This window comes from Eschrichtius robustus, chromosome 1, assembly GCF_028021215.1.
Source record: "Eschrichtius robustus isolate mEscRob2 chromosome 1, mEscRob2.pri, whole genome shotgun sequence".
Classification (NCBI taxonomy): Eukaryota; Metazoa; Chordata; class Mammalia; order Artiodactyla; family Eschrichtiidae; genus Eschrichtius; species Eschrichtius robustus.
Window position 1 is genome coordinate 1670731 of NC_090824.1, and position 17259 is coordinate 1687989.

At 65.5% G+C, this 17259-nt stretch overlaps 1 protein-coding gene across 1 annotated transcript in view; it reads right to left on the reverse strand.

The window, feature by feature from the left end:
- The window catches only part of KIF26A (kinesin family member 26A), a 39397-nt gene extending 30090 nt beyond the window's left edge, over positions 1–9307 (reverse strand). Inside the window, exons 1-2 of the mRNA XM_068539652.1 lie at positions 9134–9307; positions 8536–8781 (exon numbers count right to left, since the gene is read on the reverse strand). Of these exons, the coding sequence (XP_068395753.1) occupies positions 8536–8781; positions 9134–9175 (288 nt within the window). The 5' untranslated portion in view covers positions 9176–9307. The remainder of the gene's footprint in view (positions 1–8535; positions 8782–9133) is intronic.
- Between the last annotated feature and the right edge of the window lie 7952 nt (positions 9308–17259).

The following is a 17259-nucleotide window of genomic DNA, read 5'->3' on the forward strand; positions in this document are numbered from 1 at the left end:
TTGTTTTTGGGTCTCCAAGTTGCTTTAAGTAATCCTTCCATTTGCTCCTGTGAGGGAGTCCTGGAGGGGGCCGCGCTGCCCCACCATCACCACCAGGAGAGGCTTCCCCAGCCCGGCCCCCCCGCAGGGCAGGAGAGGAGCCGACCAGAAGCCCCCCACCCCACCGCCACGGATGCCCCCCTGGGAGGGGGTGGGAAGGGGCTCTATTCTCCAATTCAGAAAAGCCCCCAGGCCGCAGGGCTATGAGATGACCCTCTCTGAGCCCCCATCACCCCGTCTTTTAAAAGGGCGCCCTGGCACCCACTGGCAGGGCAGCTAGGAGAGCACACGGGCCCAGAGGCCAGCCACACGGTCAAGCTCGACAAGCAGGCGCTGAGCAAGGTCCCACCAGCCACAGCTCCCTCCGCCCCATCCTCCCTTCTCTCCACAAACAAAGCAGCTGGGCCGTGACCCCGCGTGGCCCCCTTTTCCGGAGTTGACAACAGGTCCAGGAAGGGACCCCTGGCTGCCGGGCCGGGCGCTGCCCTCCCAGGCTCTGCTGTCGAGGACATTCCCAGGTCGTGTGCAGCGGGCTCGGTTTCCAGCCACCACGCCGCAGCCATCCCAGGCCCTCCCTCCCTCCCACCCACCCACCCACCCAGCCAGAGCCTCACCAGGGGCCCGGCCCCCAGCCCCAGGCCCCACCACCTGCTGGGTCCAGTGGGATGCCTGGAGACCCAAACCCGACCCTCCCTCTGCCAGCCAGGCCGCCAGAGACCACCCCGGCCTGCAGGCCTGCAGCTCTGAGGCCCCAAGCTGACACGGGGGGAGGGGCAGGGGGGCCACAGTCTGGCCCACCCAGCGCTGCCCAGCACCCATCCCCAAGGCCCTGTGCCAGGCACCGGCCAGCTGGGCAGCTCGGGGCACACACTAGCTCATTGAGACCTCCTCCCCTCAATGGCCCCCCTATCCTCCACACAAGGCCACACAAGGGTGGCGGGGGCCCGGGGGGCTAAAGGCCAGACAGGCAGGACGGCCTCAGCGGGTGAGGGTGGTGGAGAAGCAGCCGCGGGGTGGGAGGGGGTGCCTGGAGCCCAGCCAGACACGACCTTCAGTCCGACTGTCCACCTCCGGACGCGAGCACAGCCTGTGGACCTCAGTTTCCTCATCTGGACAACGGGCCGTGGCAGATCGCACCCCGCAAGCCCAGCCACGGCCAGGGCCCCCAATGCCACTTGGGGGGCTCTGAGCCCCAGCAAAAGGGGCAGGTGCAGAAGCCGAATGGGGCCCCTGCCCCCGGGTGGCCCCAGGTACCGTGTTCTCCTGCACACACGGCCACCCCCGCCCGCCAGCCCCTCCGACAGAAGAGCCCGGAACTACGGCTCTTTATCAGAGAGCTTCCCAGGACACCCCAGGCCCCACTTCTACTCCAGGGCTGGAGCGCAACTGCACTCCACCCCACCTCCCGACCTTCAACCTCATCCTGCTTTCCCCTCGTCACCCTACAGGGCCCCCAAGACACAGTCTCCACACGTGCTCCGGGCGTCCCCATCCTCGAGCTCTTGATGCTCCACCCCTGGAGACCCTCACCCCATCTCTGGGCCAATTCCAGCCCAGAGCAAATACCACCTCCTCCAGGAGGTCCTCCTGGGTGCCCCTTTCCAGAGCCCTCCCTCCCAGGACACTTTGGTTAAGAGCACAGACTTCGGGGGCGGGGAAGCCAGGGTGCGTGGCCTCGGGCAAGTCACTCACACCTGTGTGTCCGCTATTTCCTCCCCTGGCGCATGGGGTGGTGAAGCTAAGCACATAATTCCCAGAGGCCTGCTCACTGGTGACGGGTTTTGAACAGGCCAAGTATGTGGGGCTGACGGGGATTCCAGGAAGCAAAACTGGGCTGTGGCCTTGCACCGAGGCTGTGTGGGGGAGGATGGGGACGGGGAGCCTAGGACAGGACAGTTAGGAAGGAGCCGACCTTGCAGCCCACACCCCCGAGCAGGGCACGGGGCAGGGCCAGCGCCCGGCACGCTCCACCCGGAAACAGAGGCAGTTGCGCGGGCCAGCCATCCATCACACAGGATCAGAGGTGAACGCACACGGCGGTGTAAGGACATCCACCCGAGGCGGACACAGCAGCCTGTCGCTGGGCCATGTAGGACCGTAAATCCGCCAGCCCCAGGCGCCCAGCTGAGCCCACCCACCCCTGCCCCAGCCCAGCGCCCACAGCCGAAGCCTGGGATGCTGCCCAGGGGGGCAGGGACCAGACCAGATGAGTCCAGGGAGCCCCCCCAGGAGCCCTGCAGTCCACGTGGGTCCCTCGGCCACAAAACGTAGCACCAGAAGCGAAAGCGCCCCTTCACCCGGAGGGGGCCAGAGTGGCTACTCAGCCCAAGGACGCTGTTCCCAGACAGGGCAGCTGAGGCCCTGCCAAGAAGCGACCACGCCACAGGAGCTGGGGCCACAGGAGCTGGGGGAGAGAGGCTTGTCCGCCACGCGTCCACCCAGCGGGAATGGAGATCACGGGGCTCAGAGGTCAGGGCTCAGGGGTGGATGACCAGAGAGCGGCTCCCAGAGGCTCCCAGCCAGCCCAGACTGGCTGCTTCCAGAAACCTGACAGGGGACAGCCTGGCCCTGAATGCCACCCCCCACCACACGGGCTCCCTGTCCCCAGGAAGCAGACGAGTGGACGGAGGCCAGACGCACTGAGGGACACTCGATCCACTTCTATCCTGTTTATTTATTCATACCCCGCACCTTCTTGCACAAAAACTGCGGTGGCTTCCAGGAACTACTCGGCATAAATTGGAAGCAAAACCACGTGGCTAGAGACAGTCACGTTAGAGCAGCCAGGAACGATCAGTTCCCACAGACGTGTGAGAAAGGGCCCATGCGGTTGGCGGAAGCTGAAGACTGCGTTTGCTGTGAGCTTCCTGGCAGGCAAAGGAAAAAAGGAAAACAGACTTTCCTTGCCATTCAAGACAACAACCAGCTCTTCCAACTCCCAAGTAAAAGATCCCTTCAGGACACTCGAGAGAGCCTTGAGAAGGTCCCAGACCCCCTCCTTTAAGCCATGCCAGACCAAGACAAGCCCCCAGCAAGGCACTGAGCAGCCCGAGGTACAGGGGTGACACCCTGACCCTCCCCTTTTCAGCAGAGAGGCAGTGAGGAAAGTCACCACAACTCACTCCCCTGCTCAGCCCCAGTGCTGACTGCAGCTGAACTCCCCTCAAGACGCTCCCTCCTGCAAGACACAGAGCTCCCTACCCCAGACCCCGGCCGGCCCCCAAAGCCCCATCTCCGCTCTGGCTGACGTTCAGAGGGCAGGTGTTCAGGACCCGAAGCTCAGTCCCGCCTCCCACTGCCCACCCTCACTCCGCGAAACCCCAGACCAGCAAGGACCCAAGACGGGCACACGGATGGGACCAAAGGAGGTTCTCAGGGACAGCAGGGGACACCAGCTAGACCACCGCCCACCTAGGGAGGAGGGGGCCGGGGCCAGGGCAGGGTGTGGAGGGGCCGGCCGAGGTCTCGCGGAGGCCAGGCGGCAAGGCCAGGGCCTGACCGGCCTCCTCCCTCCCCCGGCCCAGGCTTGGTCCCCGCGGCCTGATCCCTCCCCCGCTGAGTCATCAGTCCCCTACCAGCTGAGAGAGCGCCCAGCAGCCAGCCCCAGGGAGCACCCGCCCCTCTCACACCTCCCGGCTGCCTCTGGAGCCTGCCAACACCTGGCTCAGCTGGAGAATGCCGCTGACACCAGGTGCCCCGCCCCGGGGAGCCCCTCCCCAGAAGCCGGTGGAGCTCAGGCCAGGCCCCAAACAGCATGGGGGACAGGGGCCCAGGGACTGTGACCCCAGTTGGCGAATGTCCAGCACCAGCCGGGCTAAGCCCCTGCCCCCCCGGGACCCCACCACGGCACACCAGTGCGGTCAGAGCTGGGGGCGGTGGGGACAGACCACGCAGGCTTCCTGGGTGTGGTGACAGAGGCCCACCACCCCCGAGCCAGGCCCCAGAGAGAGATGGGAGGGTCTCCAGGCCTCTAGCCTTAGGAGCCTGGTCACATCACCCCGAGCTGTGCCCGGGGGGAGCCCACGGCCTCCCGGCAGCCTTCAGACTCGCTGCCCAGCTTGGTGAAAAACACGAACCGGTGCTGGGGCTGCAAGGGTGGGCAGTGGTCCTGGAATTCGCAGGGCCGGGGAGGACGAGACCCCCCTGCCCGGGTGAGCGAGAGATTCGCAAGGTCGAAAGGAGAACTGATCACTTTCCCCATCCGAGCACTAATCAATTCAGTGCCGTATTGACACGTGGAAGTCACGGGTTCCAGAAGAGTCACCACCTCCACGCGATGCATCTGGGCGGCAGCTGGAGCAGATCCCCAAGCAGGATCCCTGCCCCCCACGGCTGCAAGGGGCTGGGGACCGCCATCCTCCACAAGGGCCTCATGTGGGGCGGTGGGGAGAGTCGAGATCCAGTCCAGCAGCCCTCGGGGTGAACACAGCAGGGTGTGGGAGGCAAGGTCTGGTCACTCAGTCGTTCAACAAACGTTTCTGGGTGACCCAGACTCCATGCCTGCCCTGACAGAGCTCCTGGCCTGGGGGTAGCACACTGGCCACAGAGACCACACAGTGGCCGTGCAGTGTGGGAAGGGCTGAGAAAAGGCGGGGCCAGGTGGCAGCAGGGGTGGCCTCGGGGAGGACGGTGGAGATGTGGGGGAGGGAAAGCTCGGGGGAGGGGAGGGGAGGTTCACTGCACACGGAGGGCCGCCAGGCTCCGTGCCAGGAGCTCAAAGTGAGGCCACTCTGTGCGGTCTGAGTCCCCCACCACCGTCAGCTGCCCAGGCGGGGCTCAGGGCAACTCAGGCTGTACGGTTCCACCTAATGAGCACGGGAGGAGGGAGGGAGTCTGCCAAAGGGGCACGGGAGGAGGGGGGGAGTCTGCCAAATGAGCACGGGGTGGGGGGAGGTCTGCCAAAGGGGCGCTGTGGCAGACCACCATGCAATGAAGAAGGGGCACCGTGCCCAGGGGCTGTGCCTTTCGGGGGGCCTCGGTCTGGCCTCAGTCTGGCAGGGCCCAGCTGGACAGCAGGACCCAGGACTGCCCGGGGACCCTCCTGAGGGCTCCACGGTTCAGAGAGTCCCCTCTGGCTGCCCTGAGGGTGGGCAGCTGTGGGTGGGGTGGGCTGGGCCGGGGGACAATGAAAGGGGCCTGCAGGAACTTGGTGACCAGTTTGCCAGGGAAGGCTGGGGCCTCAGGTTCTGACTCGGGGGATAGAGTGGCCAGTGCTAAGCTGGAGGGCGCTCAGTCGTGGAGGAGAGGAAGGCCTGGCTTCGGTCCCTGGGTGGGGGGCTCTGGGAGCTCCCAGCAGAGGCCTCTCAGAGGCAGGGGCAGGGAGAGCAGAGCAGGGAACCGGCAGGACCACGCGGGGAGGTCGGGGCGGGGGGAGGGGGTCTGGGGAGAAGCAGGGCATCTGCAGCGGGGCCCACGGGAGGAGCGGCCCATGGAGGCCACAGGACAGTCCGAAGGGCATGTTCCAGGCCACGCAGGGGTCCGAAGAGGTCACTCAGAGACAAGGCCCTGGACCCTGGTGAGGGCAGAGGTGGCTCCGTGGAGGCCCAGAGGCCCCAGCCTGACATCCCCTCCACAACCAGGCCCACCGCCCCTCTCAGTTCAGGCAGGACGGTCTCTGGGCTCCAAGCTGGGCAGGCAGAGCACGTTCCCTCCCCCACGGCCCCCAGGGACACCGGGGCTCAAAAGCAGGGGGCACAGTCCTATCTGCTCCGCATGGATGAGGTCCCTGGGCGGGAACCACGGTCATCCTCACTGCCCAGATGGGGAAGCTGAGGCAGGTGCAGGGAGAAGGGAGCAGAGACAGCAAGGGGGAGGCGGGCCCTCCACCCAGGCCGCCCGCCCACCTCCCATGGGCACCAAAGACCTGGGCACAGCATGACCCCCGAGCCCACATCCCAGCAAAAGCAGCAAGGGCTGAGGCACACGGGCCAGCCTGTGCCAGACGCGGCCCAACACGCCTGTGAAAGGGGCGCGACGCTGGTCCCAGGTACAGAGAGGGAAACCGAGGCCACGAGCTCTCAGCAAACCTGCCCAAGGTCCCACAGCCCGGAGCTGTCAGCTGGCAGGAGGGTGGGCAAGAAGCCAGCGGGGAGTCGAGCCCCGGCAGGGATGCCTCGGGCAGAGGATGGGGTGGCCGTGAGCTGGCTAAAAGATCACGTCCCTCGACCCTCGCAAGCCTCCCTCCCACCTGAGACCAGGCAGGGACCCCCAGGGGCAAGGGCCTCTCGGCCAGGCTGGGGTCCCAGCTCCACCCTCACCCCAGGCCATGGGAGCCCAGCAAGCCACCTCCGGTCCTGGGCCTCCCCAGATGCCCCAAGCATGGGACTAAGTGAGATGACAGCCAGCAAAGTTCTCTGTAAACTGTGAAGTGCCGTTCTCACAAAGCTCATCTCCTCACGATGAGAAACAAAAAAAGGGCCCCCTAGGGAAAATTCTAGAACACAAACTCTACATTCCAGTGCCTTGTCAGCCTCAGAGCAGAGCCCAGTGCCCCTGGACCATCGGGCCAGACTCCTGGGAGGACCCCCTGGGGCTCACCCAGAGCCGGGCACACACGGGTCCCCCCGGCTGCCCCAGCCTCCCTCCCAAACTAAAAGCAGAAGCAGCTGCACAAGCCCATCCCGGGCACCATCTCCCCAGCCTGCCCTGCAGGAAGCTCTGGGGCAGGCCGGGTGAGGCTGCAGGCTGTGCGTGAATCAGCCTGGGTCACACAGGACAGGGACACCCGCCAAGGCCCCAACCACTTTGTCCCATGTCCCACGGCCCGGGTGGCTCAGCCCAAGGGCCTGAAGTCCCCTTGGGCCCATTCCCACCCTCTCTGGAGAAACAGTGGATGATGGGGCCCTCCCTTCCTCAGGCACAGCACCCTACAGGTTGGACAGCACCCCAGAAGGGCCCCTGGAGGCTACCCCCATCTGACAAAGGAGGAAACGCAGCGGAGGAAGAGAGGCCAAAAGAGACCAACAAGGCCAGAGACCCTGGTTTGCTGCGTGAACAGGCCGCTGGGTGCCAGAGACAGCTGGGGAAGGGGGTGAGCCCTCCCCTGGCACTGAGGGGTACCCAGTGTCAAACGCCAAACTCGGGGAGGCCAGGAGAGGTGGGAGGTGAGCACTCTGGGTGGTCCAGAAGCCTTCCCTGATGGGCTGTCTGCAGGAAAAGACCACTGAGACCTCCCAGATGAGGGACCCCGAATCCACCAGCGACCAGTGTGACCTGCAGCTCCCTCCACCAGGATCCCCTGCCCACCTGCGACCCACCGGCCACATGTCCAGCACCACCAGGCAAAGCCCAGCTCAGTCACTGAAGTCTCTCCTCTCTCTGGCCTCAATTTCTCCTAACGGGGTAGTAAGATGGCCCTGTGGCCCTGTCAGGCCCCCAGGAGTCTAGCCCAAAACACCCTCTCCTGGGGCCCTGAAGGTCTTCTCATGTCTTTTCAACCAGATTCAGGCCATCTGGGGCACAGAGCGTGGCAAGGGGGCACCCTGCTCAGGGCAGCAGATGCAGGAGCGTCCAGCCCCACCCCAGGACGGGCCACAGGTCCCCTCCCCTGACCGCAGAGCGAGGGTGCCCAGGACACAAACCAGACTCACATCCCCACTCCCAATGCCACGGGGAACACCGCTGGACCCGGGAGGCCAGGGTCTCGCCCAGACCGCAGGACCTCCTCGAAGAACTATATTTAGATTCAATGGGGATTATGCAGCCTTACTTCCCAGGACAGCTTTCAGAAAGGCTGCAGGTCAGGCGGGAAGGGCTTCCTCTGGAGACCACCCCCCCCCACCCAGCCCCCAGCTTCCCAGGCTGTGCAAACTTCCAGAGCGCATTGTTCCTGGAACAATGGTCTCCGCTCCTTCCAAGACCAGGGCAAGCCCATTGGCTGCAGAATTCTGCAGAGCCCCCTCCCCTGGCCAACACCTTGGCAGCTGGGGCTGGAGCCTGGGGAACCAGATGGGTGGCCACTGCCTAAAGTGGCAGAGCTCCAGGCTGTGGGCCATACGCAACTCTTATCCATGGCCCTGGGAGGGGCCAGGGAGGGGGCCCCCCTCACAGCAGCTGGCCCACCCTCTGGTCCTCCAAGCCCTCCTGCCCCAGGTGTGCAGTTTCCAGACACTTGGCTGAGGGCCCAGGTGCCCCAAGGGCGACAACGCACCAAATAACCTCTTGCAGCTGGCAAGGCAGGAGCTGTCCCGCCCAGGGTGGAGGCCCTGCCATCTCCCCCTCTCCTCCCCCTCCCAAACACACACTAGGCTTCCAGCTGTGGGACATCTGCAGCAGAAACGCTTGCCCAACCCCCTCCGATCAGACAGTGGGACCCTCTTAGGATGAAATGCTCCAACTCACACACAAGGTGTTACAGACGGAAAACCCGAGGCCCAGAGAAGGGAAGGGATTGGCCAAAAATCCACGGTGGAACCTCGCCTCCCTCCGGGCCCCAAAGACTCCCAAGTTCCAGCATGGGCCCCGTCCCAGGGGCCGGCCTGAGGAAGGGTCACTTACCCGGAGGGGTGTCCCGGGCCCGCCGACCAGCTTCCACGCCTGTCTCTTGAGCTCGGCGAGCTTCGTGTGGCAGTGGAGGCACCAGCCGCCTCCACCGGCGGAGTGGCCCTGCTCCGCGCCCGCCCCGGCGCCCTCGGGCGCAGGGCGGCTGCCGCATGGGTCCTGCTCGGGCCCGGCTGTCAGCCTCTTGCGGGGGGGCACCTCCAGCAGCTGCAGCGACTCGCGGGCCGGGCCGCCCTCTGCCACCTGGTGGGGGAGGCAGAAGGGGACAGTGAGCTTGGGCCGCTGGGCGGCGCCACTCCGGTACCCAGCACCGGAGACTCCAGACCTCAGAGCGACCCAGACCGAGTGACGCACTCGACAAAGTTACGAGCGCTGGGCGCGAACCTGCAGCGCACCGTGTTCTTTCATCCCGGGAGGTCTTCATTGCCCGCCCCCCCCCCCAGCAGGAGGCCCGTCGCCACCCGCGCTCCGCTCCAGGCCCGGCCCCCAGGGGGCGCCGCGCACTCTGCCAGTGTCCTCTGCGTCCCGGGCTCGGTCCCGGGCCGTCCGCCGGCCCCCAGTCGCCCGCCTCCCTCTCGTGCCCCGCTGCGCGTACCGCGGGTTGCGCCGCACACAGGGGGGCGCCGCGGCTGCCCATGGCCGGGACGCAGGAAGGGCTGGGCCGTCGCTTCGGGGCCACGAGGGCTCTCCGGGGGCGCCGCGGCTACGTGATCCGGCCTGGGGACGCCCCCATGGCCCGGCCGGCCGCTCCGAAGTTCGCGGCGCAGGCAAGTGGCTGAGAGCGCGCGGTGGCTGCGGCGGCAAGCGCGCTCGGAAACGGGGGCGGGGCCGGGGACTCCGGGGGCGGGGAGGGGCGGGGCTCCGGGAGAGCTGTCCCGCCCCGCCCAAGCCCTCGCTCTGCAGTGTGTGGGGGAGGGGGTCCCGCAGCGCCGCGCGGCCGCACCCACTCCGAGGCCCCCAACCTGTTAGGCGAGTCCCAGCCCGAGGGAGGGGCGCTGGGGGCCGCGGTGAGATACCCCGTACACGCGCGCGTATGCGCCTTCCTGCTCCTCTCCTGGGACACTGGGGTCTCCTGGGAGGCCCCAACCCACTCGTCACTTTACAGGCGAGAAAACTGAGGCCGCGGAGGGGAAGGTCTTGCCCAAGGTCACACAACGAAGTGGCAGCGAACCCCGGCCCCCAGGCTCCCGATCGCTTTTTCCTGAAAATCCAGCGCACTCCGCGTGTCGGTGGCCACACTTTGGGTCTGTCACGCGTGGGTGAGTATCGCCGGGCTCTGCGTCTCGGAACGTGCAGCGCCCATGCCAGTGTATCTGTGCCTAGGCGTGTCTGCAAACGGCACGCGAGTTTTTGCAGCCGCGCGTGTGCAAGAAGGCCGGTGTGCGTGCCGTGCGCCCGGGAAGAGGGAGGAGGTGGCCCTGGGGGTGTGCGCGGGACCTGTTGTCAGCCGGCCTGGCAGATGGGAACTTAGCTCCGGAATTAATTGCCTGTTAGTCTCCGGCTGGGAGGTCGCCCCCCTTCTCCGGCGACCAGTTGCTCCCGCTCCAGCTCAGCCCTAAGTGTCGCCGCTATCCGAGGCGGCAGGCGGCTCCGGGTCCGGCTCTGGGTCAGCCAGAAATCCAGGGTCGGGCTCCGCGGGCGCGGCCACCCGGTTTCTCGCGACGCGAGCGCCCCCTGCTGGCCGCCGCGCACCCGCCGCCGCGAGGCTCGGAAGAGGCCCCGCGCCACACGTCCGGGGCGAAGAGGCGCGCCGGGGGGGGGCGGCTAGAAGGAGCGGAGCCAGAGCAGAGGGCGGCTGGAAAACCGCGGCCCGGGCGGAGACCCCAACCGCAGCTCCCCGGCACGCAGTGAGACCCTCACACAGATTCGAGCCGCTCCCCGCCTCTCCTGAGCCCCTCAAAGCGACTCCTTCTTTATGTTTTGCCCACCCTCCCTTTCACTTGAAAGGTCCTCTCCACGTACGCACTCACTCCCCAGAAAAGAGTGGAGCGGGGTGATCTGCCCCTCCTGGCTCTCCCAGTCGTTCCTGGCCTGCAAAGCGGCGAGGGGAGCATAAAGTGGGCAGAGGGTCCCCACTCTCACTCCACGGTCCCACGTCGTCCAGCCCCTTTCCACTCGGCCTGGAGGCCGAAGCTCTTCCCCTTTCCTAGCTCCTCGAAGCCTCCTGAAGGAAAGGGGCGTCACCCCCGTCCGGATCTGGGTACCGCGGGACATCGCAGCCCCCGCCCCTCAACTGCTCTGGGACACAGACACACGCATACGCAGGCCCGGGAAGCGCGACTCTATAGCACGCTGACGCTCACATTCCTCACCTGCACCTCCAGAAACACATCGGCCCCAGGGGCCCTTGTCCTATGCCCGGGGCCGGCCACACCCGCAACTTCGTTTGTCCGCACGGCTGCGGCGCTTCCAGAAGCACACGCTCACACCCTACACCCGGGTTCCCGGGGACGGCCAGACACAGCCCCGCGGAACCTGGACCACCTCGGGACTCAGGATCAGCCGCGAGACCCCCGGCCCCCTGCCTCGCCCTCCCCAGCAAGGCGCGCGGTGGGACTCGGAGTCCCTGCGCTGCGCTCTCCTCCCTCGCCCACAGTCCCCCGCTCAGGACGCCGCGCTGAGGGGAGGGAGAGAGAGAGAGATGGGGCAGCAGTAAGGGGGAAAAGTGCGGCCCGGCCTGCGCGACGCTGCTCGGGACCTGCCGCCTCTTTCCCGGCGCCGCACCCCGAGCCGCGGGAGCCGCGCCGCAAAGTCGCGGGACGGCGCCTCTGCCGCCAGCCGGGTCCCGCCGCCCGGCCCTCACCTTGGCTCGGCGCCGCAGGAGGTGGCTGGTGAACCCCAGGATGATCTCCGAGTCCAGGCAGAGCGCCCCCATCTCCAGCAGGCTGGGCGCCTTGCGGGGCGCGCCGCGGGGCGGCTCGGGCGGCCCCGGCAGCGCCATGGAAGAGCGGAGCGCGGGGAGCGCAGCGCGGGGAGCGGCCCCGAGCTCCTCCCGCCGCCGCCGCCGCCGCCGCCGCCGCCTCCCCGCCCGCGCGCTCACTGGCCGCGCGCCCGCCTCCGCCGCGCCCCGCACCGCGCAGGGCAGCCCGCCAGGTCCCCAGTCCTCCGCGGCCCGCGCCGGCGGCCCCTGCGCTAGCTCCGCGCCGCGCGCCCCCGCGCTCCGGCCCCGCCCGCCCGCGCCGACAGCGCCCCCTCCGCCGGAGCGGCGAGCCAGACTCCCGGACACGCACACCCGAGGAGGAGGGGCGGGGGGCGAGTACTCTGCTGGCCCTGGGGCGGAGGATGGGGGCCAGGACCCGGCCTCGGTCCGCACCCCCTTGCTTCGCGCGCCTCCTACCGGGTGCTCTGGCCGGGAAGCACAGGGTCCGGGCGGCAGCGCCTAGCGGGATTCCGCGAAACCTCGGCGGACAGGGGGCGTGTCGCGGCCCCTCCCACTCCAATCCGCCCTGGGGACTGCGCGCCTTGGGGGTCCCAGTCCCTAGACATGTGTAGGCAGCCCAGTGACCTTGCGCTCCCCCCTCTGCCCATGCTCCACAGCGCTCCTGTCTGGGGCCCCTCCTCGGAAGCCCCCCATCCCACACCCCAGCCTCGGTCAATGGACTCCTACGGCCCGGCCCGCCAGGACCCCAGAGCGCCTCCACTCCAGGACCCCGATTCCGCAGCCACCTGCAGCCTTCTCTGCCCTTGACCTGAACCCCTCCGGCCGTTCCTGGAACTCCCGCAGGCTGGAGGATCCCTGCTATTCGCCAGGCGCGACCAAATTTCGGAGTCCGTGGCGGGACGCTCGGGGAGCAAGGGGTGGGTTCTACCAGGATACAAACTCAGGCCCGAATCCCGCGCCCCTTCAGTGCGCAGCCCCCAGTCTCGCAAGCTGACGGGCGCCCTCTGTGGGCGCAGGCCGGGCGGCGGGACGCCTGCCTAGGGAGGGTGGAGGCCCGGGACAGGGTCTCCTAAATAACCTAGGCCCACGGGGAGGTCTTTGGGAGTTAGGGGGGTGGCTATTAGGCAACACTGCCGGGGGAGATGGACCTGAACAGGATCCGGAAGGTAAGCAGGCATAGAGAGAAGACCGGAGAAGCGAGGGCCGGGAGGTCACAGCGCTGGGCCCTTTCAGAGGCACAGGTGCGCAGATGGCCTGACATGACAGCTGGGCTGGGGTGCTACGGCTGGGCCAGCCCCGCAGCCCCCTCTGCCCCCTGGAAAGGACCATGGACTCGCCCTACTCACCCCTCTTCCGCCGCCGGGAGACCCTCCTGCTCCACGGGGTTCCTCCCCTGACACTCCAGTGGCTACTGGAGGACACTGTCTCCACCTGACTGCACCCGACGGGCTCATCATAAACACCTTATCTGCCCAGCACAGGGCTGGCCATTACCACTGCTCTGCCCCACCCGGGCCTCGCGTCAGGAAGACACCCCAGGAGGAGCTGCCCGCCTCCCGATCCCCATGGCCACTCCTGGCCTGGGGCAGAGATCAGGGCAAGCCATAAGGAGGGCCGGAGTCCCCCACTCCCCCTCCTCAGCCCCTCCTGTCAGCCACTGGAGGCCACCCTGGGGACCTCCCACCCTCCTCCCTCCCCACCTCTCCAAGACCCTGATCCTGGGGGGCTTCCTCCAGTGGACCCCGCTCTTCTGGGAGGGGGCTGCCGCCACCTCAGTGGATTGATTAAAGCCATCGTGGGGATTTTTTTTAACATTTAATTTACCAAGCACGCCGCGGCCAGTCAGAGCTGTCCCCGGGGAAATCTAGGCCAAGGGAGCAAAGGAGAAAAACCCCTGCAATTGAGTGCAGCTCTGACAGGATTAATTGCTGGACTCCGCTTCCAATCAGACCCCGCATGGCAGTGTTTCAGGAAGGCGGGAGGACACCAGGCTGCAGTGGTCAGATTCCTGCACCGGGCACGGGGAGCCTGAGCCCGCCATACCACCACCTCACCACGACCTGCTGGGGACATTGGGAAGCCCCCCCAGCTCCACATGCAGCCCAAGTTCCCGTGGGTGGTCTCCAGCCCACCCCCAGCCAGCCTTTCTAAGAGGGGCCAAGCCCTTCCAGCCAGCAATTTGAGAGCCGAACTGGCATCCTGACATGCGTCCACGTTGCACTTTGGAAGATGAATGCCTGGCAGCAGTCTCTGTGATGGTGGGAAAGTGGACCAGTAGGGAAATGGACAGCAGATCCTCACACTCGATCCTCGCTGACAGTAGACACAGGTCAAAGACCAGGGGACCCTGGAAAGATGCCCAGACACAGTGTGCGGCAGGGTCAGGTTTGCATTTCTAGAGAACATTTAGTCCCATAAAGGCCTGGACCTTTCCTGGGAGAGACGCAAGGGACAGGTACGAGTTGTTGCTTCTGCGGAGAGGAGAGGGTGGGCCAGAGAGAGGCTTCCCTCCACTTGCTATCTCCCCGTGTGGTTTTAACTCCTGCAGGGCTTTTAAACCATGAGTGCGGGTGTTTAATGAAGAGATCAAGAAGGGTTGCAGTGCCTAAGCTGCCAGAGATAAGATGATCTGAGGTCCTCGAACTAGGAGCCCACTCAGCACAGAGCAGCCCCTCCCTCCCCTCCATGGGCAGGGTGGGGGAGGGAAAGAAACCTTCCCCCCTCATCTCAAGGGGGGCTTGGGACCCTCCCAACTTCCCCAAGTCTGGTCAGCTCGCCAGGCGCCCCCTCAGCACCCCTCCAGGAGGCTGGGGTCGCGTCTGGGGTGGGGGAGGGGTGCCTCAGGAGGGCGGCCTGTGATGACAGCCCCACCGTGTCCACAAGGGAAGCCCAGCTCGGCTCAGGGCAGGGCCTCCTGGCCAGGTCACCTCCCTCCTCCTCCTGAGCTCCGGGCGGGTTGCGGGGGGACAGGCTTCAGGTCAGGAGAAGATCAGCCATGTTTCCAGTTCTCCTTCAGGGGCGGCTGAGTGCTGGGGGCCACTCATTTAATTTTCACAACAACTCTAGCAGGGGGTGTTATTGCGATCCCCAGCACACAGATGAGGGAACAGGCAGAGTGGTGAAGTAAGTTGCCAGAATGCATCCCAGGCCGTCTGGATCCAGAGTCTGTGCAGGTAGCCCAGGGCCTGGCCTCAGTAGTGCAGCTGTGGAGGGCAGGACAGGGCCTTAACCTGGGGGCTCTCAGCTGGGGGTCAGAAGCAGGAGGCGAGGAAGATCACATCCCCACCCCATCCCCACCCCCACCCCTGCCGCAGTGGGCTGCAGGATAAGGGTGTGTCAAGTAGAGAGAGAGACCAGCAGAGTCAGGCCGGCTCCCTGTAGAACAGGGACCCTCACTGGTCACTGGGCCAGCCCCTCCTGCCCTCTGCCCCGCACCCCTGCCCAGCACCCCACGCCAGGAAGAGCCCCAGGCCCAGAGAGATGGGATTACCTCCAGCACCGTGGTTTCAGCACCTCGGCCAGCACCGGCAGAGGTACTAATGTGGCTCAAGGGCCCGCCCCTTGGCCCTTTCTTCAAGTCACGTGGGGATGGGCTCAGATAAGGGCAGTGGAGGAGGGGGGCTCCTGGGTGTTGGGTTTTCCATCATTCACTTGCTCATTCATTCACTCAGTTCAATCACCCTGGAGTCATCCTTGACTCCTGCTTGCTCTCGGCGCCCTTGGGTCCTATCCATCAGGATTTCCTGTTCCCGCTCCCTTGACAGAATGTCCAGAGTCAGACTGCTTTTCACAGCCTGCGCTGCCCATGCCCTGTCTCGGCCACCGTCATGTTTACTGCAGTGGCCCCTAACTGGAGCCTCTGTGGCCACTGCCACCTCCTTGGGTCTGCTCTCAACACAGCAGCCAGGGGTGCCTTCGAGCAGGTGGGTGAGATCACACCACCTCTCTGCGCAGAACTTTTGCTTCCCTTCTCACGCCCTGGGAGCCCCAGCGTCCCACAGTCTCACCGACTCCTTGCTGTTGCTGAGCACGGCCCCTCAGGGGCTCACTCCTGTTTCCTCTGCAGGGGACGCTGTTCCCCAGACAGCCACTCTGCTCTCTCTCTCTTTTCTGGAAGGTCACCGTCCTGGCAAAGCCCTCCTTGCCCACCTTACCTAAAACCCCAAACCCTCCCAATATTCCCCAGCACTCCAATGCTTTCGTTTTCCTCCTCAGCACCTACCGTGCGTTACTATGAATGTTTCTTATTTGTCTTGTTTATTGCCCATCATCCCCATTAGAAAATCAGCTGTTTCTCTCGTACCTGACACAGAGCAGATACCCACTGATAGTTGTTGAAGAAATAAAGGCATGAGTGATCCCCAGGCATGCTCTTTGTTGCTAATTCCTGTGTGAGGTCCCATTGCAGAGGGGCTCCTGCCCTCCATCCCCTTCCTGGGGGCAGCCCTTCTGGCCCCCCACCTGGATGTCTGCTCTGGCCTCCTCACACTGCTTCCCACCCGATCCAGAGCAAGGCTGCAGGGTCACACCCTGACCCTGGGATGACTTGACCAGACCCACCCAGCCCAGCCCTAGGTCAGCGGGTTTGACCAGCCTGAGGACACTTTCTGGCCCAGATGGAAGCATTCCTGATCTGTCTGCGCCTCCCCAGCTCCTGAGAGGAAATGTACGTGGCACTGAGTGGTCCCCAGACCCTGTAATCAGTGGCCGCACCATGACAGGAGCACTCCGGCCCTGCGGCCCAGCCTGCAAGGCTCCCAGCCCCAGTAGAAATTCTGAGCGTTTCTGAGGTGCCCCACGGAGAGTGGTGGTCGCTCAGCCAGCCCGCAAGGCACCCAGCCTGGGCCTCCTCCTCTCTGGACTCCGCTCCTTCAACTTCTTTTGTCCTCTTTGCCTGGACTTCCCCCTCATAGCTGACCAACTCCAACTTCAGGGTGCACTCAGATGCCGCCTCTTCCAGGAAGGCTTTCAGCCCTAGGCAGAACTAGTCCCCCAGTCCTGGTACTCCTGCCACACCTGGCATGTTCCTGTGCCCCTCCAGGGCACAGGTGTCACTGATTCCCAGGTGTCAGCGAATGCTTAAGGAAGACAGGAAACCAGTCAGGAAGGTCACCAAGTAGCAGGAGCAGACCCCTCCTCCCCGACTCCCTGGTTGATGGGGTCAGAGGGCAGGAACCAGGACTCTGGGAAGCCAATCCCCTGCGTTCACACAGCCACAGCGGCAATGGGGACACTGCCACTTGTGGCCGGCAGATGGCGCCCCTTGGCCACAGTCTCCGGTGAAAAAGAATGCATCAATATTTACGAGAGAAACCGTCTGGTTTCCCTCTTGTGCAGATAGGGAAACTGAGGCCCTGAGAGGGGCAGGGGCTTGCTTAGACCCCTGAGAGTGAGAGGTGCCAGCCCTGAGACCTCTTCAGCATCCCCTCCACGTGCCTCCCTGTGTCCCCCCCACCCCCACAGGCCTCAGCCCACCCCTGACTCCCTCCTCCTCCCTCACCCCCGTTCTTGCTCCCTCTCTCCCTACCCCTCAAAGACCTGGGCTCAACCTCTAGCTCGAGGACAGGCAATGACCAGGGTAGAGGGACACATGGGGGCAGGGGGTGCAAGCTGGGAAGCTCTGGGAAACCCCTAGTGCAGCTGCATCCCTGCCCTGCCAACGTGCCAGAAATGGCCTTGCTGCTTCCTGAGGAGCCCGTCTGGGTGACTGTCCCATACAAACAGCTCCCTACACCTCTCCAGGGCAGGGGCAGAGTCCAGCTCAGCTCTGGATCTGCAGGAACCAGGGCTGGACATGAAGCTGCCCTTGTGAACACAGGTTGGGTGTGTGTGTGTGTGTG